Genomic DNA, 27,341 nt, shown 5'->3' with positions numbered 1-27,341 from the left:
GTGACTCAGTGGTGAAGTTAATATAGAACTTCTTTTTTTTTTTTTTTGAGATGGAGTTTTGTTCTTGTCACCCAGGCTGGAGTGCAATGGCGCGATCTTGGCTCACGGCAACCTCCACCTCCCAGGTTCAAGCGATTCTCCTGCCTCAGCCTCCCGAGTAGCTGGGATTACAGGCATGCACCACCACGCCCGGCTAATTTTGTATTTTTAGTAGAGATGGGGTTTCTCCATGTTGGTCAGGCTGGTCTTGAACTCCCGACCTCAGGTGATCCACCTGCCTCGGCCTCCCAAAGTGCTGGGATTACAGGCATGAGCCACCACACCCGGCCAGAACTTCTGTTCTAACTAGAGATACAAGTGGTCAGGGTGAACTTTATGCTTTGAGAATAAAACCACAGAACACTTAATTCAACCCACCACCTTAGATTGATGCTGTCCTCTTGGCTAGATTTCCTCATTGGGAAAGACTGAAAGCTAAAGGTTGAGAACTCATAGCAGTAACTGTGATTCCCATGGTTACCTGCCTCATTTGAAGGAAAAGGCTCCCAGTGTTCTGTGTTACCAACTTGCTACAAGCATGGGCTATTCTCAGGTCATTCTGATGTGGAAGCTGCTTTATGCAGTGAAAAGAAGTCCACTCTTGAGACCAGAAGACAACCATGTGGGTCCTAGTTTTGGCACTCTGCTGCTGTGTGTCATTGGGCAAGTGTGCAGCCTCTCTGAATCTCCCTTCTTCTGTGAATGAGATTCCTATAACCTGCCTCACAGGCTATGGGAGGATTATATGATGTCGTGGATGTGAAAATCCTTTATAAAATAGACAGTGTACACAAGAGACAAAAGGATGATCAGAGTGATGGTTTCTTAAGTGACTGCAGGGACACACACAGGCTGTTTTCTAACTCTGTTGTGTCCCCCAGGGCCCATAGGTCTCATCTGAGTGAGGGGAATCTGGCGGTGTGTTTCAAGGGGCCTCAGTATTCTAGGGTCTTTGAGGAATCGTGCAGGCACTTGGAGGTGTCCTGTTTCTTCTCCCTTGATATGTGGGCCTCAAATAGGTTAGCCCAAGATTGTATCATTTAAAGGTTGGAGGCAGATTGTAACTACGTATAAAATAATCACCAAAATACATATTTTGAGTGTTTTGAAAGGGGTTGAAACCATTTCTTATAATCTAAAACAAACTGTAAATAAAGAAGATTTTATTTTCAGTTGCACCTGCTGGTAGGTGGTTCTGTCTAGTGAGAACTGTTGAAACTGATTGGTTCAAGAATGCTTCATGGGAAATTGAATAATGCACACCTAACATTGTCTCGAGGTCCTACTTGGGCCTGTTGAGAAGGGTCTATGGAAATGAAGGGGTTCTTTTTATTTGAAATAGAAAAGGTACCATTTACCCCATAATATTTAACCACCCATCTCCTCCTCCTCACATTTACAATTACAGAGCCCCAGTTGCAAGTTGAGGTTTCTTAATTTTTTTTTCTTTGATTGCTGCCTTTAGCCCCTTGGTGAACTCTGCTGGCAGCCTCGTGGGTATTTTTCAAAAGAAGCCTCCTGCTTGATTGTATTAAATTCCGCTGGCACCTTTGCCACGCCCTGTCCCCTACACATTCAAACAACAGAGTTTTCCCATAACCCTGTTGAGAAATGTTCATGAGGACCTCAGAACTTGTTCTGTCTTCCAAATTTCAAGGAAATACTAGACTTACTTGGATGTAGTAAATGACATGGTTTCCCCAAATTAATCATATGCCAGATCTTGCATCTGTTATTTTGTAAAATCTTAATTTATGTACAAAAATAAAATTAAAGGAAAAAATAAAACAAGACCATAGTGTGCAGCTCAGGATATTACAAGCTGTTTGTTTTTATTCCCTCAAGTCAATAATGTACATAGCTAGCATTTTAACTGTGGAATATGTTTTCATATGATTTGATCAATATCCCATTTTCTTGACCTAAAGGAATAAAAATAAACAGCTTGCAACATATACAGTTTCAGATTTTGGTTTTGTTTTGGTGGTTAGAGAAGCTGGCATAAAACTATAGCCTGAGATGACTATAAATTCCACAACCAATTTGATCATTTAATTTAATCTGTGTAGTAATTTTATTTATTTTTTAAATTGGCAACACATCACATGGATCAAAAATCAGAAGATACAAAAGCATGTTTGGTGAAAAGACTCTTTTTACCTCTATACCCGGTTCCCCATTTCCACATGCCTCAGGCAATCAATGTGAATGTTGATTCATCTAAACTGTTAAACTAAGATGTAGTTAAGCTAAAACCTGATTTTATTTTGATGCTCTATCAAATGACATAAAGGAACAGGGTATGAGTATGAGACCCTGACAAATCCACATGGATATCCAGGGAGGTATCTTAAATGAAATGCACTTAGGATGACAAAACACACATCCAAAAGTAGAATTCCATTTTTATTGTAAAGAAAAGTGCTGAAAGCGAGATCTCACTATGAAACCATAAATCACCCCATATACTCTTTTGGACTTCTCTGTTTCTGGGTTTCCAGAACAGACTGTTCTCTTCTGACTGTTGCATATGTATTGAAGCCTGGCACTGTGAATCTCTTACGATGTAAGATTGAATTTCCCATTGCCATTTTTTCAGATAACAGCCCGCCGTCAATGGAAACATATTTATGATGAATTAGGCGGTAATCCTGGGAGCACCAGTGCTGCCACTTGTACCCGCAGACATTATGAAAGGTAAGAAATCATTTCATGGAATTGCTTAGTTAAAAGTGTGTTAATTGAAAGGAGCTTCTGGTCAAGGATAAGACCGAGGAAGTCTAAAAGACCTTTTGGGAAACTGAAAATTTCCCTCTGGCATTTTACTTTGCATACCGCCTTGTGATTTTTAGGGAACATGGCTTTCTCTGGTTACCGGGGCTAAAATTAGATGTTCTTTTAGTTTGGTTCTGTCATGTGACCACCTGCCTGACAATGCCTTTTTTTTCCCCCCACAAGCATAGATTACTCAGTATGTTCTCTTTAGGCTCACTTAACATGAGAACCTTTAGCTTCTGAAAAATCTGCAATGCTACTCTGAGGTTGACATTGAAAAGTAAGCACTTCTCCTAATATTAGCATTGAAAAGTAAGGATTTCTTATAGTAAGAGAAATGGCCCCAGATCAAATCTGTTGTTTTATTTCATCCTGGTGTTTTTCTTCTACGGAATCTTCTTACCAAGCTCTGTGTGGCTTGGTTTTCTAATAATTTCAGCCTATTTCAGAAAGATGATGATGATGCAAACAAGAAGTAATGCAAAATTAGCCTACTATGTTGCATCCACAGAAGTAGATTTCCGCTTTGCATTAGGACTCCGTTATTCACACCGTTAAAGACCAGTTAGCAGATTAATGCATTATCCCTCTATGCTTCAAGCCCATACTTAATTTGTTTAGGTCATTACCAACTTCTTTATAACTGGCACTTCCCTTTGGGTCTTATACATACATCCTCAAGCAGTACCATTTAACTCATCAATTCTTAGTCTTTTTTTTTTTTTCCAAATTCAATTGTACTTTTATCTGTATTGCATTTAACTCAGCTTTAGTATGGCCGTTCAACAAGAATGTTTTTGTAATAATAAATTGAATTGGGTTTAGTACACCCTGAAAAATTGCCACAAAGTATTCCCAAAGGATTGCCTTACTTGGCAGGGTTGTAATGCAGAAGGATTTTTAAAAATTGATAATAGATGTTGAAATTATTACTCTTTATAGCATTGTTTTTCAATACAACACATCAATTTTTGAAATATGTTATTTCTGTCAGTGTTTAATACAAAAACTCACCCATTCCCACTGTATGTAAAAGGTACACCGGTGACTGATGTCCTAATACAAAGTAGCACTGATATCTCAGGTGAGTGTTCCAAAGATAATATCTGAGGAACCACAGGCTACTTGTTTTTGACTTATGAGTCAAGGAGTCAAGGCTTCATTCAGAACGTTTTTATTTTGAGACGCGGTCTTACTCTGCCGCCAGGCTGCAGTACAGTGGCATGATCTCGGCTCACTGCAACCTCTGCCTCCCAGGTTCAAGCGATTCTCCTGCCTCAGCCTCCGGAGTAACTGGGACTACAGGCACGTGCTACCACGCCCAGCTAATTTTTGTATTTTTAGTAGAGATGGGGTTTCACCATGTTGGTGAGGATGGTCTCAATCTATTGACCTCATGATCCTCCCACTTCGGCCCCCCAAAGTGCTGGGATTACAGGCATGAGCCACCTCGCCCTGGCCAGAACATTTTTATTAGAAACTCCGTCCCTGTCTTCAAATAGATTCTGTTCTGAGAATGGACATCCCTTTCCTTTATATGCAAATGCCCTCAACACCCGAACCATCAAACTTAAAGGAGCACATAGCAATTAAAGCTTGAAAAAGGATTGTATCTCAGCTGTTAGCTCATCTAAAGAATGAAAACATCAATCAAATTAATTACAAAGTATCGCATGGTAAAAAAAAAAAAAAAAAAAGATAAGGTTTGGCATGGAGAGAAGGATTGAACCCATAGTTGTGTGTGTGTGTGTGTGTGTATGTGTGTGTGTGTGTGTAGTTGAGCAGTTATGTGAATAAAAATAGGATTCTTTGTGTACTTTTGATTATTTACTTCTTGCTGGAGTAGGAGATTCCTGAAAGCTTTCAATCACATTAGAAAATTTTAGTAGAGATACCACAAACTTTAGCAATTAAGAAACATGACTAAAGATATCTTAAACTTTTTGAAGAGTGCTGTCACTTTTCCAAATCCAGAATTTGTTTGGTCAGTGTATCAGTCAGGATGCAGTAAGGAAAATGGAAACCACACTGGATATTCAACAGAGACTTTACCATAGGCAGTTGCTTAAACAGGGGTTGGTGTGAGGCACTGAGTTAACACAGGGGCAATGACTGTAGGTTCTCTAGGGTGAGAGAATAGAGAGGAGAGGTTGGTTGTCACCACCCAGAAGTTTGGAGAATGTGCCTCAGAGCTGGGGTTCGGGTCCCTGGTAAGAAGGAGTCACCCAGCCAGCACTGGTGCTTCAGGAGCTCAGAGGAGGAGCACTGCAGAGCTGGGCTGAAACCTGAGGAGGTGGTGCTCCCTGGCTGCTGCCAGACCTCAGAGGACCCGCGCTGAAACTGTTGGGGGACTGTTGAAACTAGAGGCTACAACCCACTGCTGCTGTTAAGGCATTGTTGAGTTGACACTGATATGAACAAGTGAAATAGAAAGGAGATTTCTTTTCTCTCCCTGCCTCCCAGGACCCGCTGTTTGCAGAACAGTAACAGGAAGATAGATGACAAAAGGGATGTATAATTTACAGAATTCCATTCCTAGCATCAGCAAGCAGAGTACAGAAGGGTGAATTTGGAGTTGAGAGACAACAGGCCATCCGCCAAGTGGGAACCCCATAAGCAGAGCCTGTTTTATATGTGGAGACACCAAAAATGGCAGTGTGGAGCCTCCAACCACGTTGTTGGAGCATAGCTGTCCCAGGGTGATTAGCAAGGTCCTTTACCTTTCCTTGGTATTTCCTTTTTGCCGTCCAGACTCCTCTCACGTCCTTGTGATCAGATGCAATCACTAACTACCAAAATGTGAAGATCATTGATTTTATTTACAATAGTGCCTCTCCCACTCTTGAATCAATCATTCTCCAAAAGGAATCACCCATAATCCTATGTGTTGTGATAGGGAGAAAAGGCTAGGATTACCATTCTAGATGTCTTCTTTTTAATTGGTTCTATCAAAGAAAGGCAGAGGACATGCACATATGTCCGAGAAGAGACTGAAGCTCTGGGCTAAAACTTCATGATTATGGTGGATTTCATTCATTCTTGCTAGTCACAGGTTGCATGAACAGATAAAACAGAGATGACTGGATTGGTGAAGGAACACTGTTTTCAAGAAGGGCCAGTGAGTTGAGAATGGTCAGGACTTTGTGGGCAAATATCTAGTCTGGAAATGCCCTTGGAATTTTGTAAAGCCTTCCAAACCAAATCAGGATGATGAGAGCTCTTCCTACTAGGCTGTGGGTTCTTCTGTTCTCTCATTCCTTTCACTCTGATAAAGAGAACTGCTCCTTTTCCTATTTCCCTGCCACCAGCTTTGCTTTCCTAGAAGATGAGGAAGTGAGTGATCTACTATGCATTATCCACTGATTTATTTTTCATGCACTGTGGTTCATGTTTCCAGTAAACGTTTTCATTTTACAACAAGAAAAATGTAGCCAGTTCCTCAGTAAAATGTTACTTGTATATTAGTTGAGCACTTTTGGTTTATTAATGAGTGCAATAATGAAAGTGTGGGTTGTTGAAAAGAATCAATGGGTGTTTTTATTTAAGGCAAAGCAGAAATGGTACGATGCTCGTGAATACATCATTGTCGCTGAAGGCCTGACTCGTACAAACTTGCCTCTGATTGGTTTAAATCAAATAGGTCCAAGCACTTCATAAAAATGTCTTTGTCAGCCTGGTTTTGCTTCCAAACCTATTCATCTCTGTCAGTTTTTAATATTAGTACCAGGCTCCTGGCCATAGTCCATTAGTACTGTACTTAATTGCTCGTGTTATAGATGATTACCAATATAAAAAGCATTAATGTTTTCCCATCGCAAGGCTGTTGCTATGTAGATGTCTCCAACTAAGCAAAGCTTATGAAATATGGTTATTCTGGACATTTCTTGCTCAGGATTTATAGATAAAGTTACTGTAGCTTTTGATGCAAAGAAAAATACCCACCTCATTCTTTCTAAGTGGAACATTTTCTTTCTTGTCTAACTAAAAGTAACCAGTTCACTTTATTTTTATCAGTAAAGGAACAAAAAGGAAAATGGCTACTTTTATGGAATTTTCTTAGCTTGATTTTCTGGAATAGTAAGTCACTTTAAAGGCTTTGTTTTCACATGCAGATTTCCCTTTTTAAAAAATGTTTTTAAAGTACATGCAGGGGGAACAAAATTTTTACTCAGAATGCTAGATTACTGGTTTTAATTTTCCTGAATAAATTACGTGGTCTGTTTCTGTGGAGCACATGAAGTTGTTATTAGGGATTTTAAAAAGGAGCATTAAAGCAAAAGTACTTTGTGATGTGCATTTTTGAGTATTTAGAAAATCAAAATCATAAACAAATGTATTTGTTTGTGAGGGAAATTAGCAATTACTCTTCATCTTCTTGCATACGTAATGCCTAATGTCAAATCCAACCTTTTGCTTTTGCCATAAGCATTCCTTGGACAAGATTGTCACCCTGCATGGCTGAGGCGGCTTTCTTTGCAGGGACTTAAGGTGAGCTGTACCCAAGCCAGATGTACTTGGGCAGATACTGAGTGATAGCTGGAGCCTCTGCCTTTTTTCTCTGAAGGTATACGGCAGAGTGTGGGAGGCTTCATGTTTTGAATAAGAAAAGCATGTGCTTTAAGTTAAGGACCAAAAATATATCAGGTTCTAAGGAACCCACCTAATCATACCATGGCTAAAAGTCGGGGAAGGAAAGGTGAGTTACAGTTCTGTGCACATCAAGGATATGATTCCATGTATTCTTGCTCATTTGGACACCCTTGGAGTTAATAAATACACAATTCAGAAAGTCACAGGCAACATCTCAGAATTGTATATTTAAGAGGACCCCTAGCAACTGCCTAGACCAGTGCTACTCAAATGAGATTTTCTAACTTGTCCATGAACTGTTTGCTACTAGTCCATAACAAGCTAAGCACAGCAATTGCAAATAAGCATTGATAGACTTACACTGAAATATCCAGAATAACATTATGTCCGTTGAAGCTAATAAAAAATTGAGGCTTGTGTTTTGTATGCCTCCTTTTGAATTTCATTTTCTAGTGATTCATTTTTATGGTTGTTTACAAAAGCATCAGTCAGCATCAGATGGGAAATTCAGAAAACTAGTCCTTCACCCAGGTCAGTGGAGAAGCTCTGCTCCTACGTCTTGGCCACAAACTCAGATGCTTATGGAGGCAGGTAGCATAGATGAGTGTAGGGGCCATGGCTGCAAAGTGTGAAACTGGCATGTACAGCCCGGGCCAGAAAGCCCAAAGGGGCCAGCCCACACTGTTGCTGTAGGTAGATGCCATCTGTGTGCTTCCTGACCTTCCATGTTTTCAAGATATTTTAAAATGTGAAATAACCTAGCTTATAAGCATTGGCTCCTATATTTTAAAAAGTATTTTATATAAGCTAGATCAAACATGTCCAGGGGCAAAATATGGATGCCAAGTTCCTCGAAGACTGAACTGTGCTTGACGCTAGGCTATCCAGCCTCTGATTCAGCGCCCTGCAGTGGGAGGGCCTGAAGGAAGCGTCAGGGTTCAAGGCGCTCTTACTCTGCTCTACACACTCTTCCGTGTGCTGAGCAAAACGCCCTCTGTGGCTTCCCATTGACCCTGCCTTGCCTTCGGAGGCTCCCACATGTCTTCTCCTTTTGCTCTGATCAGCTTCCAGGAACTTGTCAAAGCTCCTCTTTCACTTCAGGTCTTCCTGTTCCATTCAACCAAGCCTCAGAGTGCCAGTAATGGACCTTCACCAGCTCGGCTTGCTCTCATGCAGGCACCTCCAGTTTGTGTCACTCAGAATACCCAAAGCTACTCCAGATGTGGCATGTAGTACTTCTCAGGATGTGGGCAGTGTCAGTCTATCAACACAGCCTAAGATTACATTTGAAATGGGCAAGAAGCCCTCTCCTAATGGCCTGTTGCTTTTTCTTGGATAGGATAGATTTGCCATTTGATTTACTTCTTTTTCATTTACTGCTGCCCTCAAAACCCAATCGGTGTTTTTTGGACATCTGCTATGTGCAGAGCACTCTCAGGGGTAATGAGAACATGTAAAGCAAAGAGTTGAGAATTGGCTGGCAAACAATGAGGAGGTACCCTTGTCACACATTCACAGCGGAGATTGCTAAAGGAACAGGATGCTGCTTCCCGTGAGCCCAGGTTCAGCCTCAGAATCCTTCTTAGTATGGCATCCCCAGGGAGCCACCACGACTCATTAGAACTGGAAGATGCCGTGATCCTTGGTTTATCCAGCCTATCACAAGATCTGACTCAAAGGCTGTACACACATGGAAGAGAGTTATATCTATGTCTATAGACTGGGCATGGTGGCTCATGCCTATAATCCCTGCACTTTGGGAGGCTGAGGCGGGCAGATGACTTGAGACCCAGGAGTTTGAGACCAGCCTGGCCAACACGGTAAAACCCTGTCTCTACTAAAAAATACAGCAATTAGCTGGGGCTGGTGGCGCATGCCTGTAATCCTGGCTACTCAGATGTCTGAGGCATGAGAATCACAGGATGGCTGAACATGGGATGCGGAGGTGGCAGTGAGCCGAGATCATGCCACTGCACTCCAGTCTAGGCTACAGAGCGAGACTCTGTCTCAAAAAAATAAAAAAACTACACCCATAAAAACTAGTTATGTAATTTAAAAAAATAAGTTCAACAGGGATCAAAGAAGGAAGAGAGAATTTTCAACTGAAATGAGCAAAGTCCCCGCCCTGGAAAATGTGTATAAAAAGATAGGGAATGAGATGGTAAAAGGGGCTGTCAGGAAAGTCCTAAGGCTGAATTTCCAAGTCACATACCTCACAGGCAGGTAGTGCAGTTTATCCTCTTAGTGTCTATGAACTATTATCCTAAGGTGCAGTGGGCAGACTCTGCCCATCCTCATCCATGGTAAGGTTACCCAGTCAATGGACTTGCATTTCCTTTCCCAACACGGTCTTTCTCATGGCAGTCCTGACCTGTGGCCCCTATTGGGCTTACCTCTGCAACACAGCCACCCTGCCACTCTCATCTCCCTAAACCCACAGAAGGCATCCTAGCCCTTATCAACAACCAGAAGCCCAGGAAACTGAAAACAAGTTGCCCAGAGTTAGGTTGACTGAAGTTGTACAGCTTCTCTTCCATCTACACCCCACCAAGCTTGTTCTCACAGGGCTCTGAATCAGGTCAGTGTAAACACCCTACACCCAGAGTAGCTGCTGCTTGTCATCTGTAAAGAATTTCTCTCCCAAGGACAGTCAGGTAATTTCATACACAAGAGCCTCATACTCTGTATCACTCAGCATGCCTAAAATGCTCTGATAACTTTCCAATGCCTGGATATTTCAAGAAACTTTTAAAAAGGAAAACAAAACTCTAGCCAGACCCTGGAGTAGAAAAACTGGTTTCTATTTTAAAAAAATAAACAACAGCCTTTGAAAAAAATCTCTACTTAAAAATTCTTAAATTTGCCTCTAAATGCAAGTTGTAATTAATAGAAGTTAGAGTTTACACTGTTGAGTGTAAAAACACCCTCAGGCACAAACTAATCAAGTGTGTATGTCATGCTGTAAACTACAGCGAGTTCTTTGTTTGACCCCGCCCCCCCCAAAAAAAGCTTGCCAAACAGCAGTTTTTCTTTGTTGAGCTCCTTTATTGTCTCATTTTTGTTTTTATCCTACTTCCTCCATCCCACCCTTTGAACCTAACTATAGTATTTAAGAAATCTTGCAAGTTCCATGTTTTATTGATAGTTTTCATCAAGCGTGAATTTAAATTTGAGAATAGATTAGGTGTCTTAGCCCTTTTCTTTTTGATAAATAGCAAAAGGTTTCTACTTAGGATTTTCTGTCCTCAGGGTTTTATCATTAAGATTAAATAACTGTACTCTCAAGCATGCCACTGCACAAACATCATTTCAATTATGTGAGTAACAGATGCCTTCACAAAGAAACTATTGAAAATTCAGAAAGCATGTTTCCAAAAAAGAAAAGGGAAAAAAAGTATCATATGATGGAAGAATGTAATTGTTTACCATTAAAGTATATTCTTAACTCTTGCACTGAAACCCTCTTGGAACATTTTGTTTTTGTGTAAGTTACTACAAAGTTTCACCAAAATAATAAATGTTGTGGGAGAATTGTTGAACATTTCAGAAGTTCTGGAACCAGTAGGATCTAACATGCATGGGGCTTAAATGCAATAGTTGTTTGCCTGTTTTTACATTTTGACACTGCCTTCCATCATTTGTGGGGTGCACATCCCATTGAAAACACTGCCATGTTGGCTGGGCCTAGTGGCTTACCCTGTAATCCCAGCACTTTGGGAGGCTGAGGTGGGCAGATTGCTTGTACCTAGGAGTTTGAGACCAGCCTGGGCAACATGGTGATACACTATCTCTACTAAAAATAGAAAAAAATAGCCAGGTGCGGTGATGCACACCTGTAGTCCCATCTATACAGGAGGTTGAGGTGGGAAGATCATCTGAGTCCGGGAAGTCAAAGCTGCAGTAAGCCGTGATTGCATGAGACTCTGTCTCAAAACAAAACAGTATTGGGTTTATTATTATTGAAATAATGTTCATCTGCCCTTGAAATGGATCCATACAACTCAATTCTGAAGTCACTGGGTTTTTTTCATTGAGAAGAGTAATTGCTGCAATCATTGCTGGCTGGCATTGTAGTGGGCGAGGCACCATGCATGGTCTGTGTTCACTGTTACAAGCATGCATTTTAATCGCTGGGAACATAACATCAGCCTTCCTTAAGCTCATTCCAACTTTCTTCAATGTGGTTGTCATTTGAAAGGCATAGGAATAACACCAGTCTAGACACTCTAACATGTGGCATGGAGCCATTATAGAAAGCCCCAAAGGAGCTTTATTAGGGAGACCATGGGAAGCTTGGGCTTGGTAGGACTAAGTCCTAGAGGGTGGAATTCATGGAGGATATGATTCTCGAATTTCTTTTACCATCCAATATTAAATTGGGCATGATCCAACTAGTATCACTACCTTCTGAAGAGCTATGGCATGGTTATTGTAGCATATTGTAAGAGTAGTTGCCCAGTGCCCAAGCCATAGGGCTTCTTCTCGTGTAGGAGGTTGACCCTTTGTGGAATGGCCACATATGTATTTTATAGGCCTGTTGCCTCTGAGAAAAGGAGAATGCTCACTCCAGTTTCTCAGGTGACTCCTTAGGAGCTAGGAATTCACTTAACCCAGGCAGGAGTGATCTTTCAGTATCTCCTCCGTGTTGGTGCGTCTCTGTGTCGATACATCTGTGTATGAAGGTGCACAGCCAGCTTGTTGAGATGAAGACAGCTGGACTAGCAGAGGCAGGCAGTTTGGTGGCTGAACTCAAATTGTGACACTAAACAGCTGTGTGCCATTGACGAGTCACTTAATCATTTAGCTCTGAACGTCAGTTTTGTCATCCATAAAATGAGATAAAATAATATATCTGTAGATATTTATTTTATTGTAATGGTTGAAATTAAAGCATTCAGAGTGCCTGGTATTAATAAGAACGTAATGCATGGTGGTGGCTGTTAATATTATAATGCCTAATCAATATATATGAATGACCCGAATGAGGTTTCTCTACCTTCCCACCTTGCTTCTAACGCAGTCCCCTGAAATCCATGTAACTCCAGTTCAGGAAAGCTGTCATCTTTGAGCTGACTCTCTCACACTGACACACCTTTATGGGAGCCGAGCCATCACCTTGCTGTGTTCGGTACCACGTACCTTCCTTTCTTCTTTTCATTTAGGGTCATACACACTCTGGGACCACAGAGGGAGGTATCAGAATCCTATCAGTGGGCCTAAGAAACAACTCTCCCACCGCTTCCAGGGGCCAATGGAGAAAGCATTAAAGCCTTCAAAAAGTTTTCTTGTCCATCTGCTGCCTGTTGAGTAGGTAATGAAGCCCCTGTGAGCAGATCATTTTCCCAGAAAAGAGACATTTTGTGGTGACACATGGATATATTTCATCGTTGTTAATAGTGGACTCCATACATTTTAGGTGTCTTAGCATAGAATACAGGTGATGCTAGTTAGACCTACTTCATTTTTAAAGTCTGTGGGGCAGTTTGGCTTTGGTGGCTCTTGGGCAGGGTGAGTCTTTCACACAGACTCTGTGTTGCACTCTGCTGCCATTTTGTTGGCTCAGATGGGCCCCGCTATAGGTTCGTTCTTCATGTCAGGGTGGCTTCTTAGTCCGTGGTTTGGAGCCCCAGACTTTGAGTTCACATGCTTGCCTGTGGGGAGGTGACACTGGAGGCCTCTTTCTCAGCTCTCTTGGTTATGGGGAGAGCTTGTCACACTCGGCACGCTATTTTTTTCTGCTCCACTGAAGTTCGCACTATAAAATGGAGATCTTCATCTGTGGCTCACATCTCTCTCAGATGGAGCTTAGCTGTTAAAAGAACAGGAACAAAGCATCACTGTAGCTAGTGTGCTCAACCAGGGTTATGCCCACCAAGGAAACATTCTCATTTCTCTGCTCATTTACATAGCACATTTGTGTCTTTGGCTGTTGGTTTGGTTCCCTACCCCCAAAAGCTCTTCTTCCACTTTTATTATCATGGTCTAGCACCTGAGAGGTGAACAGTATGTGAGATTAGAAAAACTCTCTATGCTTATTGGAACTGTAACAAGCATGTGTACCTCATCTTCCGAAAGGAAAAACACACCTTCTATTGGCTCCATATTTGGTGAAAGATTCCTTCCCATACTTCACAGTGAGGTTGTATTTTCAATTTCTGGCTGCAAAGGGAAATGTCTGGCCAAGTCATAGAAATTTATCAAGCCTGCAATCAACTCAGAGGTGTAATGACTCCATTTGGGGTGAGATCAGGTCTGAAGTCCCAGTTGAACCAATATGTCATTTTGTTGTTACTACAAAAAAAGCCTAATAGTACTAGAGTAGTAGTACCCCTTTTTTTTTTTTTTGAGACAGAGTCTTACTCTGTCACCCAGGCTGGAGTGCAGTGGCACGATCTCGGCTCACTTTTACCTCTGCCACTAGGGTTCAAGTGATTCTCCTTCCTCAGCCACCCGAGTGGCTGGGATTACAGGCACGCACCACCATGCCTGGCTAATTATTGTATTTTTAGTAGAGATGGGCTGGTCTCGAACTCCTGACCCCAAGTGATCCACCTGCCTCGGCCTGCCCAAAGTGCTGGGATTACAGGCATGAGCCACCACACCTGGCCAGTAGTGGCATCTTTGACCTGACATGCGCCAGTGTTATTTCCCTCTGCCCCTAGAAAATATTCTGCTGCAAGGACACCAGCAAACCTTTAGGTCTGGAATTTCTCACTGATTTGATACCATGAAAGTGCCTATGTAGTAACTGGGGTGACTTTGGGATTCAAATACAACCCTGAAGGTTCATCACTTCTTGCCCCCACTCTCTGGATTCAATCAGTTCCAGACATTATTGTAATACCACTTTTCAAGCTCTGTAAATAGATGGATTCTCATTTTTCCTATTAAGTACTGTTTGCTAAATATTTTGACCCAAAAGTTCGGTCATTCCATGCAAGCATTAATCAGTACAGGAGACATTAGTGGTTACTTGTTCAGATGAGGTTTGACATTATTTTTCCTCTGCTTCTGAGGGGAGGGAAGGGAATGTTGTGTAATAAAGATGAAGGGTCTTTTCTTCTTTTGTACAAAATGCAAATGATGAGGACATGTATGATATACACTTCTCTAATGCAAGGCTACTGCTTTTTGTTGAGAAAGAGAGGCAAGGCCCTGGAGGATTTTAGACTTTGTAAATATAAAATTATCTGCCTTAGTGTTTAAAAAAAATAATAATAAAAGGGAGAAAGAGTTGGCAGGTTGCCAGATTACTTACATTACAGTAATAGATTTGCTGACCCCTGACTTCTGCTGTAGAGAAATGTATTGAATTTTTCATAATATCAGATGAGGCAGATCTAAAAACCTAGTATACTGAGCACCATTATTTAACTTGAGATTTAGCAAAGCCGAAATCTTTTCAAACCAGCAATTTTATGTATGATGATAATTTAGTGGCTCAGATGCTAATAAATCAAGGTTATAATGCTATTGATTTGTTAATTTTAACTTGGGTTGATTTTTAAGTCCTTTTTTTTAGAAAGAAGAATGAGGAGGGGGAAAAGAAATCTTGCTTTTCACAGTGACTGAATTTAATAAGAATCTCCGTGATAGCAAAAGGCCCCCCTACTGTTTCTGCTTTGGGGTGGAAAATGTTATTCTTGTATTATTCCTAGGGAAAAATAAAATCCCATGCTGCTACAAATCTTATGCCTATGGAAAGATGTTATTTTTTAATACATAATGGCTTACCTATTTCAGATCCATTAAGGGCATCATAAATAAGCATTTTGCTAATCTGAAATGTGAAATCTGGATAATAATAAAGGCCCATTTATCTGTCCAGCTTTCAATCCCCAGACTAGATGTAGATCAGGAAGGGGAAATCTCTCTGGATTTTCTAATGAATATATTGCTTCTCTTCCCCATTACTTCCACCCACCTAAAAGCCAACCCCCATTTTTAGAGTTGCAGTCCATTGAAACTATTTCTCCTGTGTAATGAATTCTTGGGGGCTGGAGTGCATGTTTGCTTTTATCTGTACAGTTAGAAACTGATAAAATCTTTGCTGCGCTACAACTATTTGAGAAATAATCATCCTCAAGGCACAGGCATGGTGCGTTTTACCTTTATATAATACAAACCTACTCAGCTTTCTACATAAGGCAATGTTGACCTAATCTAAGGCTAACCTGTGTTTAATGGTACCACATGTACACTGAACGTTTAAATGTTCAGAAAGCTATAATAGCTTTTGTCCTCTTGTACTGTAAAAACTTCTAATAATCATATGATAAGATCATATCCTGTGGGGTAATTGTGTTGTACCATGACAGGATAACTGAAAAAACATTCAGTGAAAATTGCACCAAACGGAAATCACTATATGAAGCAGCGATTGTGTGCCGTGCGAGACCGTGCCCTGTTCTTCAAAGCTTAGCTGGTCATATTTCTACTTGCTTCCTTTTAGCTTCTGCCTTGCTTGTTTTATTTTAGGAGCCTTTTTTTTCCCCCAAGCCACTATAATTATCTTTCAATGATTTAGAGGGGGGAAAAAACACTCAACTGACCTTTACACATACATACACTCTCTCTCTCTCTCACACACACACACAGTCACACACTCTCATATACTCTCTCTGGAAGCCTTGAACAAGCAGGGCTTGTGTTTGGATTCAGTTTTACCTTAGTCATGCCTCTTTCCAGATACAAGAAACATTTAATTCCAGATTTCCTGCTTCTGGCTTTAGGCCTTTGACCAGCAAAGTGAAATGTATTTTTTACTGCTGTCAGCCAGCCAGCTGCTGAGTTGAGTGAAGGGGAGAAAAGAAAAAAAAGGAAAGAAAACATGAAAAAAAAAAAAAAAAAAAAAAGGAACTGAAATGAAAATGGTGCCCTGCTTTGTGAACTTGCAAAATTAGAAAAGGAAATTAAAGTCTCCTTAGCACCCATCTAGAGAGCCAGGCTGGCCCAAGGCTCTCAGAACCCAGAGTGAGGGGTCCTTGCAGGGTCCATGGGGTGTCTCTTCTAGCCAGTTCTCTGCTTTCCCTCCTCCCCCTTCCCACACTCAGAGGTAATACTGTCATTCTTCTCAGTAAAGAGGGTCCCTCGTGGTGTCACCATCTCCATCAGAAAATGAAGTTGGGGGAAGGGTGGTACCAGCAAATCGCAATCATTGGAATACCCAGACTTCAGTGCTCTTTGAGTTCCCATGGCAACAAAACAAAAGTAAAACAAACCTATCTGTCCCAACAATAAAATATGTTTTCATTAAAGTCAATTTAAAATATCTTTTCAGTTTAAAATATTCAATGCATTTTGCTCCCGGACAAAAATCCCCAACCTGCCAGTATTGAAGAGGATAAAGTCCCTGGCAGAACCAGGCAGAAAAAGGGAATTGGGGGGAATGTTGGGGACTTCACAGATGAGATAGAATAAATTCAAGTATGAACAGGATTGCTTTTTTCTCTCTTTTTCTGCTTAGTTATGCTTTTTATTATATAAACATTAACTGTAATATTACAGTGGGAAGCAGGTATTTGGCAGCCATATATTATTTTAGTAAGTCTGCATAGGGAGGGCAGTTTCCAGTTTTAGCAGCTGTAACATGTTTAAACTCAGTTTGTAATGGGATCTGAAGATCGCTATTCGCCATGGGCTCTGTTGATCTTCATGGCTGGCCAACTGCCAGATGTAGGGCTCCAAAGTAGTATTCACGCCTCCTTGCTCATACCTTGTCCAAGCATGCTCAGTAAATGAATTTTGTTTCTAATATGCTATAAATTGGGATCTGATTTTCCCATAATTTTATCGGTATTTTATTAAAGAGTAAAATATGAGGATCACAAATGTCCCCACATCTGTACTGTCAAACCTGAACAATCACGTATGGTTAAGAAGTTGAGATCCAAATAACATAGATAGAAACCAATTTTAGGATAGCACACCAATATCCAGACCAAGGAAGTTTTTGCCTGGGAATCTTAGTTTAAAAATAATGAGGATCTCCAATATTTCAACAGACTTACTATGTTTATAAGCCAAGTACATTTTCTTCATTGAGTCAACTTGTCTTATTTAAAACAAATTATGTTTGCTGTATTAAAGTTCATATTTTTAAGGCTGAGTCTTATATTAATCCCACAGTGAGTCATTAATCATACCAAATGCATTATAAAAACTTTAATCACTGAAGTTGAAACTGAGATTGTAATGCAATCCATCCCTTTTAATTACATCAGCTATTTTTCCCTTTCAGATAAAGAGCTGCATCGCAAAGGGAAAACAGATTAAAACTAGAGCTGTTTGATGTTTCTCTTTTTAGAGCAATTTTATGCAGTTTGTTTAAAAAGTTATATAATTAAAACGCTTGAAATTTTCAACCCTCTGGTTTTTGTGGCTTGCATAGTCTGTCTGCCTTCCTTCTCGCTGGGGCTGTTTTTTACTTAGCACCCTAAAACAGAACTCCTAGTGGAGTCCCCTGCCCCACTCAGCTGTGGGATAAGACTAAACTGTCCCTTGGCCATGCTGTGCTTGCCTGTCATTGACCTTTTTATCTTAGATGTTTCATCTCTGTCTTGACATGAATGAAGATAAAACCTTTTCAGATGGGCAGTACTAGGTTCAAATCTCACCTCTAACAAATGGTATGACTCTCAGGCAAACTGTTTAACCTTTTTTAGGTCTCAGTTGCCTCATATGTTAAAAAGAGAATAATAGTAATACGCCATAGGGATATTGTGGAATTTACATAAAATCATCTTTAAATGTACCTGGCACATGGTAGTACCTATGAGAATATAAGCTTCATGAGCTCAGAAACTTTGAATGTTTGGTTCACAGCTGTGTCTCAGTGTCTAGAACACTGCCGATAGTATGTGCTCAATAAATAGTTGTTGATGGACTGGTAAAGCAGCTAGCATTATTGTTGCAGTTTTGTTAGCACTTAGCCAGGTGCCATGGGGAGTGATGATGATATTGTTAATGTTAGATGCTTCCATTGGTATCTTGGTCTATAGACCCACAAAACCAAAAAGAGGTCTTACTGAGAAGTATTAAGTTACCAGGTACAGGCCATGCAAGGTGGCTCACGCCTGTAATCCCAGCACTTTGGGCAGCCGAGGCGGGCAGATCACGAGGTCAGAAGATGGAGACCATCCTGGCTAACACGGTGATACCCCATCTCCCCTAAAAATACAAAAAAATTAGCCGGGCGTGGTGGCGGGCGCCTGTAGTCCCAGTTACTCAGGAGGCTGAGGCAGGAGAATGGCGTGAACCTGGGAGGCGGAGCTTGCAGTGAGCCGAGATTGCGCCACAGCACTCCAGCCTGAGCCCCTGAGCGAGACTCCGTCTCAAAAAAAAAAAAAAAAAAAGTTACCAGGTACTGATTTTGACCAAGGAAGCAGAACACTAAAGTGTGGAGTAAGTTTATAGAAGTATAGCAGTGTCATTGGAGATGAAGTCATTTAATAATTTGTTTATATTGAGAAAATAAAGTAAACCCCCATAGCATTGATGCTACTGGAATTACTCAACTGACCCATCATCTCTTCTGTTAACCTTTTAGATTAATCCTACCATATGAAAGGTTTATTAAAGGAGAAGAAGATAAGCCCCTGCCTCCAATCAAACCTCGGAAACAGGAGAACAGTTCACAGGAAAATGAGAATAAAGCAAAAGTATCTGGAACCAAACGCATCAAACATGAAATACCTAAAAGCAAGAAAGAAAAAGAAAATGCCCCAAAGCCCCAGGATGCCGCAGAGGTGAGTTGCTTTGCTCCGGAAGTACCTCTGGAAGACATGTGCTGCCTCGAGGTCCTTCTGGAGCCCTGAGTACACAGCTGTGTCCCTGCACAGTTGGACGGCTTGATGAAGAAGCCAAGAAATCTGAGCTTCACAGTTCGCCTCATAGTTCCCCAATTCCTGAAAACCTTTCAGCTTGCTGAGTTGAAATGCAGTGCCTAGTATTGAATGGGATAGCCCAGGAATAGATTCTAGAAAGATGCAAACATCCTGTAGAAAACTGATAGCAAATGCTCAGGCTCTGAGAGAGAAGGAGCCAGAGCTATACTAACATCAAAGAATTTTACTGTGAAAACATGGCTTCTTGGCCATTCCACAGTCAGTCTGTCTGAGGTGCTGGTGTGACTTTAAAACATATTTTGGGGCTGGACATGGTAGCTCACACCTGTAATGCTAGCACTCTGGGAGGCCAAGGCAGGTGGATTGCTTGAGCCCAGGAATTCGAGAAGAGCCTGGGCAACATGGTGAAACCCAATCTCTACAAACAAAGCTCAGGCCTGTAATCCCAGCATTTTGGGAGGCCAAGGTGGGCGGATCACAAGGTCAGGAGATGGAGACCATCCTGGCTAACACAGTGAAACCCCGTCTCTACTAAAAATACAAAAAATTAGCCGGGCATGGTGGCGGGCGCCTGTAGTCCCAGCTTCTCAGGTGGCTGAGGCAAGAGAATGGCGTGAAGCTGGGAGGCAGAGCTTGTAGTGAGCAGAGGTCGCACCACTGCACTCCAGCCTGGGCGACAGAGCGAGACCCCATCTCAAAAAAAAACAAAAAAAACAAAAAACAAATATTAGGCATGGTGGTGACCCGCTGTGGTCCCAGCTACTCGAGAGGCTGAGGTGGGAGGATAACCTGAGCCCTGGGAGGTAAAGGCTGCAGTGAGCCGTGATTATACCACTGCACTCTTGCCTAGGAGACAAGAGTAAGACCATGTCTCAAAAAAAATGGTTTGGGGATCTAGGAAAGAGGGACGTTGGAACCGTGGTGCTGTAGCTCTGCAAGACTCTCCTGAAAACTTTAGAGATGTGTTTGTCTCCCATAATTGATTTCTATGCAACAGCCTTGGGTTGAGACCAATTTAGGAAAATCTTAAGCATGGCCGGGGCATGGTGGCTCACGCTTGTAATCCCAGCACTTTGGGAGGCCGAGGCAGGCGGATCATGAGGTCAGGAGATCAAGAGCATCCTGGCTAATACAGTGAAACCCCGTCTTTACTAAAAATACAAAAAATTAGCTGGGCATGGTGGCGGGCACCGGTAGTCCCAGCTACTCGGGAGGCTGAGGCAGCGGAATGGCGTGAACCTGGGAGGCGGAGGTTGCAGTGACCCGAGATCTCGCCACTGAACTCCAGCCTGGGTGACAGTGCGAGATTGCATCTCAAAAAAAAAAAAAAAAAGAAAAGAAAAAAAGAAAAATCTTAAGTGCATATTATTTATAGGGGAATTTTGAAATGGTTCCTCTGAAACCACTATTATTTTTCATATTAACAGGTAGTTTCTGAACTTTTTAAAACAAGCCCCAGCCACCCACAGCACCTAACAGCCTTTTGGTAGAAGCCATTACCACCAGCATACAGCCAGTCTTGTAGGCTGATCTGGGCTCTGTTTCAACATGAATAATAAAACACGTTGCTGCCCATAAAAAAAAAAAAAAAAAAACACCTTAGCGGCATTTGGAGACAGTATGTTCTAGGATTCAACCCCAGAGGGAATTTTGGTGCTGATATTAAATACCCCCTAAAAAATCAGGTTTATAATGAACACATAAAAGGCTTCATAATTAAACACTGGTTTAAATCACACATGTACAACACGCACCAACCTCCCATCTAGACATCAACTTACCCAACTGACTCTTACGTAAGAAAATAGTATTGATACCAAGAGGAGAAATTTATGTTTTTTGTTTTTATTAACTTTCATAATTATTTTAAGCTCTAGTAACTAAAAAGGGGGAGGAGGAAGATGATGCAGATTTTTTTTTTTTTTTTTTTTGAGACAGAGTCTCTCTCTGTTGCCCAGGCTGGAGCGCAGTGGTGTGATCTCAGTTCACTGCAACCTCCGCCTCCCAGGTTCAAGTGATTCTCCTGCCTCAGCCTCCTGAGTAGCTAGGACTACAGGCATACGCCACCACGCCCTGCTAATATTGTTGTATCTTTAGTAGAGACGGCGTTTCACTATGTTGGGCAGGCTGGTCTCGAACTCCTAACCTCAAATGATCCACCTTCGTTGGCCTCCCAACGTGCTGGGATTACAGGTGTGAGCCACTGTCCCTGGCCAGATGATGCAGATTTCTCAACATCTGCAAACTTGGAACATAAATGGCCAAAAGCAAGGAAATTCCAAGTGCATGCTTACATTCCATTTTCCCTTGATACTTTTGGCCTGGTGATTTATTATAGGGTTTCAGATGAGTGTGTTCTATTAGCTGCCATATGTACACAAAGCACTAGGGGACAGACTGAGGACCAAGGGGATAGCTGACCCTTGAATGTCTCCACTTTGGGGATTCAGTTTGAAATGGTTGGTTTGTGAATGGTAGGAGGAATCCTTAGCCTATGCACTGAGCCTGTCAGCTTGGGAGATGACCATTCCCAAGAGTGGAGCCTTACTCACTGGAGTCCATAGAAACCCTTAAAGCTGTTAGGCTTTCTGTTTCCTATAGGCTACAACTGTTCCCTTCAGGGAGCTGTAAGTGTCTCAAGTTTCAAAGGTTGTCATGACGAGGTTATCTAAACCTCATGGAATCTTCCACTCTCTCCAAGGCTGACCTTGTAATACGAATCACTTCCCACCTGCAACATAGAACCATGTTATTAGCCAGGTGTATTTCTTCTCATTAACGCTATTTGAGGTTTTTGGTTTGGATTTTATTGTTTTCATTGCTTTTACTTTTTGGTGTTTTCAATATGAAGCAGTGAACTCAGTGGAGATAGAAAGGGTGATAAATTCCCTCTAGTTGAATCCACTATATTCAGATAATGGGATTGCAAGTTGCATGGTGGGAAGCTAACATTTAACATACTAAGCAGATCGTAAAATGTCTTCCTAGAAAAAAAGTCCTTTACTTTTTTCTTTCTAGCTTTCAAAGACTTCCTAAACCGGTTTTACAGCCCGAAGCATGGGACTGCAATATAACTGCAGGTCTACATCATAGAAACTTCAATGGGACTGAGTATCCCCCATTGCCCTGCCTCAGACTATAGCCCCATAAGAATATAACAATTAGAAGCAATTTGCCTTTTTCCCTTGCCATACTCATTTTTCTGTATTTTTATGTCATATATAAGCTCAAGAGACCAATGATGATTATTAATGTAGAACAAGAAATGATATTTGTACTGGAAAAGGCAGCTACTAGTACAAAAATAAAGAAAAATAATGATGATAAGCGAAGACTCTTAGGTATAACACATCCCTAAAATTCAGGAGTTTTTTTAAAGGATTTGAGGAAACACACCTATGAAATAGGTGTGATTTCTTAAAACTTTTGTTAGCACGTATTCCTAAACCAGCATCCTCAATCTTACCCAAAGATGTTAATGTAGCAGACACTTCTCTCTCTCTCTCTTTCTCTCTTTCTTTCTTTCTTTTTCTTTCTTTCTTTCTTTCTTTGTTTTGAGAGAGTTTCACTCTTGTTGCCCAAACTGGAGTGCAATGGCGTGATCTCGGCTCACTGCATCCTCCACCTCTGGAGTTCAAGCGATTCTCCTGCCTCAGCCTCCTGAGTAGTTGAGATTACAGGCGCCCACCACCACGCCCAGCTAATTTTTGGTTTTTTACTAGAGATGAGGCTTCACTATGTGGACCAGGCTGGTCTTGAACTCCTGACCTCAGGTGATCCGCCCACCTTGGCCTCCCTAAGTGCTGAGATTACAGGCACCTCTTTTCTTAACAGAGAAGAACAAAGTTCAAGGGATGAGATGGAAAAAGGAGGGGAAAAAGACCAGCTCAGTACAACTGTTTTGTGACTGCTCTGCTAAGACATGTCAGGGCAGAATGACAGCAGTTTTGAAAGGGCTTGTCAGTCAGCTGGGTCACAGATAGAAAGTTAAAATGACCTCTTAAGGTCAAAGTTTACATGGCTACATAATGCAGATGGATCGAATTGGTACCCACAACTTCTGTCAGTAGGGTCACATAAGGAGTCTCATTGACTATAATTTATTTCATTGAACAGCAAAGCTATATTTGTGGTGGCACAGACTGTCTGAATTTTGACAACTTCATTTTGGGCTTTAATAGAAATGTAGTTTGCTTCAACCTAGAAGGACTTAGTCTCCTCTGTCCCTCAGGTAGACAGGCTGCCAAGAAATCTTCATACTTTGTCAATATTTTAGCATTATCTGCGTGTCATCTGGCCTGAGTAGAAATTATTAACACTTACGCATTGCTAATCTTCAGTACATCATATTGAATACATTGGGAAGGGGTTTGCCCTCTTAAAGAAAAGCAAGGAGTTGCAATAGGTTCATTGTTTGTTGTTAACATGGGGTTGGTTGAATTTTTGAAAGAGAAATGCTTTAAAAAAATCTTTCTCAGGAGTATCATAAAACACAACATGTAATTTAAAACCCATTTGGATAATTGACTGATTTGACAAGAAGACAACCTTAGAATTAAACTATATATTAGAATCAAGGAGTGATACGATTGTATACCATCAGTACATAACACTGCTATTTTGATAGGTGTCTCATAAGGGACTGAAGCGAATATGCATATTTCCCCTAATGTTTCTGTAATTTAGATTTCTTTGTTTAGAGCCATGATTGGGGAGTAATAAAGCTTTACAGAAACTTCATGAGCTGATTGACAAGCCTGTTTTCAAGTAAAACTGCTGTGTGGAATATTTCATTTCATAGCAAAACGTGTCAGTGTGTTTGGTTTTCTTCTGACTGTCTTTTGAAATATGTTACCAGGTTTCATCAGAGCAAGAAAAAGAACAAGAGACTTTAAGCCAGAAAAGCATCCCTGAGCCTATCCCAGCAGCAGACATGAAGAAAAAAATAGAAGGGTATCAGGAATTTTCAGCGAGGCCCCTGGCGTCCAGAGTAGACCCAGAGAAGGACAACGAAACAGACCAAGGTTCCAACAGTGAGAAGGTGGCAGAGGAGGCAGGAGAGAAGGGGCCCACACCTCCACTCCCAAGTGCTCCTCTGGCCCCTGAAAAAGATTCAGCCTTGGTCCCTGGGGCCAACAAACAGCCACTTACCTCTCCTAGTGCCCTGGTGGACTCAAAACAAGAATCCAAACTGTGTTGTTTTACAGAGAGCCCTGAAAATGAACCGCAAGAAGCATCCTTCCCCAGCTTCCCCACCACACAGCCACCACTGGCAAACCAGAATGAGACGGAGGATGACAAACTGCCCGCCATGGCGGATTACATCGCCAACTGCACCGTGAAGGTGGACCAGCTGGGCAGTGACGACATCCATAATGCGCTCAAGCAGACCCCAAAGGTCCTTGTGGTCCAGTCGTTTGACATGTTCAAAGACAAAGACCTGACTGGGCCCATGAACGAGAACCATGGACTTAATTACACACCCCTGCTGTACTCTAGGGGCAACCCAGGCATCATGTCCCCGCTGGCCAAGAAAAAGCTTTTGTCCCAAGTAAGTGGGGCCAGCCTCTCCAGTAGCTACCCTTATGGCTCCCCACCCCCTTTGATCAGCAAAAAGAAACTGATTGCTAGGGATGACTTGTGTTCCAGTTTGTCCCAAGCCCACCATGGCCAAAGCACTGACCATATGGCGGTCAGCCGGCCATCGGTGATTCAGCACGTCCAGAGTTTCAGAAGCAAGCCCTCGGAAGAGAGAAAGACCATCAATGACATCTTTAAGCATGAGAAACTGAGTCGATCAGATCCCCACCGCTGCAACTTCTCCAAGCATCACCTTAACCCCCTTGCTGACTCCTACGTCCTGAAGCAAGAAATTCACGAGGGCAAGGATAAACTCCTAGAGAAAAGGGCCCTTCCCCATTCCCACATGCCTAGCTTCCTGGCCGACTTCTACTCGTCCCCTCATCTCCATAGCCTCTACAGACACACCGAGCACCATCTTCATAATGAACAGACATCCAAATACCCTTCCAGGGACATGTACAGGGAATCGGAAAACAGTTCTTTTCCTTCCCACAGACACCAAGAAAAACTCCATGTAAATTATCTCACGTCCCTGCACCTGCAAGACAAAAAGTCGGCGGCAGCAGAAGCCCCTACGGATGATCAGCCTACAGATCTGAGCCTTCCCAAGAACCCGCACAAACCTACCGGCAAGGTCCTGGGCCTGGCTCACTCCACCACAGGGCCCCAGGAGAGCAAAGGCGTCTCCCAGTTCCAGGTCTTAGGCAGCCAGAGTCGAGACTGTCACCCCAAAGCCTGTCGGGTATCACCCATGACCATGTCCGGCCCTAAAAAATATTCTGAATCACTTTCAAGATCAGGAAAACCTCACCATGTGAGACTGGAGAATTTCAGGAAGATGGAAGGCATGGTCCACCCAATCCTGCACCGGAAAATGAGCCCGCAGAACATTGGGGCGGCGCGGCCAATCAAGCGCAGCCTGGAGGATTTGGACCTTGTGATTGCAGGGAAAAAGGCCCGGGCAGTGTCCCCCTTAGACCCATCCAAGGAGGTCTCTGGGAAGGAGAAGGCCTCTGAGCAGGAGAGTGAAGGCAGCAAGGCAGCGCACGGTGGGCATTCCGGGGGCGCATCAGAAGGCCACAAGCTTCCCCTCTCCTCCCCTATCTTCCCAGGTCTGTATTCCGGGAGCCTGTGTAACTCGGGCCTCAACTCCAGGCTCCCGGCTGGGTATTCTCATTCTCTGCAGTACTTGAAAAACCAGACTGTGCTTTCTCCGCTCATGCAGCCCCTGGCTTTCCACTCGCTTGTGATGCAAAGAGGAATTTTTACATCACCGACAAATTCTCAGCAGCTGTACAGACACTTGGCTGCGGCTACACCTGTAGGAAGTTCATATGGGGACCTTTTGCATAACAGCATTTACCCTTTAGCTGCTATAAATCCTCAAGCTGCCTTTCCATCTTCCCAGCTGTCATCCGTGCACCCCAGTACAAAACTGTAGGCTCAGCTCTGCCCAGCAGTCCAAAGCGGCATGGCCAACAGAGCTTCACTCCTTACCCAGGAGTGCTGGCTTATAGAGTTAGAAGGCAGTATTTCTTCTAATCTGAGGCTACGGTCAGTCCCAGTTTTAGGGGCCCAAAGGGGAGGTGAACATGCCTGATTTTTGTGGGACAGCTCTAGCCTTGGCTGGTCAGTCTTGACTCCCTTCCAACACAGATGCCCAGGCACTTCCAGATCATTCACTTCGCACGTGGGCCTTGTGAAGGGATTTGTGAATATCCAGGAAGAACTTAGAGGACCCCATCTGAGTTCGGATGGTCAGGAAACAATCTGGGCAAATAAGAGGCAGGCATTTCAAAGGAACGGGCAAGGAAGACTGGCAAATAGATGCCAAGGGATGCCCCTCTTTTTCATAAAACTCTCCAAGGTTCAATCAATGCAATGTATAGTGAAACTTCAATAGATCTTTCATTTTGACACTATTAAACAATCCAGAGAAGTAAACACTGTTAAATTGACTGTATATATTTGCTTCTTAAAACTACCCGTATCACTGTTTGCTCACCTAATTTATATACAGGTAGTTCCATTTTCTCCCAGTTCCTTCTCGTCTCTTTTTTTTATTATTATTATTAAATGGTATTGCTTTTGTTTGCAGGTCTTTTTGTTTTTGTTTTGTTTTCGAGGCTGACTGACTGTCCTAGTTGTTGATGTGTGTTTGTAATTTTTCCACATCTTATTTTGAGCAGCTTTGGGTGGTAAAGTTATTGTTTACAAATTGAAGCAACTGATTCTAGTGGAACAAATGAAAAAGAAACAGTCAAGCACACAATAGTGCAAAGAACGTTCCTTTGTAGATCCGCAACTTAAGGATTTTGTTCCTCATAAATGGCATAGTTGAAAGAGCTTATACACTGCTTACCCAGCCAAATGCTTTGCTTTGAAGTATTGGGTTCTGTGAAAATGTTGAGCGTTGTACTTACCTTATCTAGGCTGTGAAACTGTCCTACATACCAGAGGAATCATAAAAACAAAAACCTCACTGGCAGCAAGCTGCCGAATAACAAC

General features: G+C 42.2%; 1 protein-coding gene across 11 annotated transcripts in view; it reads left to right on the top strand.

Annotated features, from left to right (window-relative positions):
* The window catches only part of ARID5B (AT-rich interaction domain 5B), a 189,374-nt gene extending 162,444 nt beyond the window's left edge, over window positions 1–26,930 (top strand). For all 11 annotated transcript variants that reach the window (XM_074002061.1, XM_015456304.4, XM_045361137.3 and 8 more), the window contains 3 exons: window positions 2,639–2,736; window positions 18,953–19,151; window positions 24,109–26,930. In XM_074002061.1, the coding sequence (XP_073858162.1) occupies window positions 2,639–2,736; window positions 18,953–19,151; window positions 24,109–26,274 (2,463 nt within the window). In that variant the 3' untranslated portion in view covers window positions 26,275–26,930. The remainder of the gene's footprint in view (window positions 1–2,638; window positions 2,737–18,952; window positions 19,152–24,108) is intronic.
* Window positions 26,931–27,341: the final 411 nt, after the last annotated feature.

Source organism: Macaca fascicularis, chromosome 9 (assembly GCF_037993035.2).
Source record: "Macaca fascicularis isolate 582-1 chromosome 9, T2T-MFA8v1.1".
NCBI lineage: Eukaryota > Metazoa > Chordata > Mammalia > Primates > Cercopithecidae > Macaca > Macaca fascicularis.
This window is presented reverse-complemented; position numbering and strand designations above follow the sequence as displayed.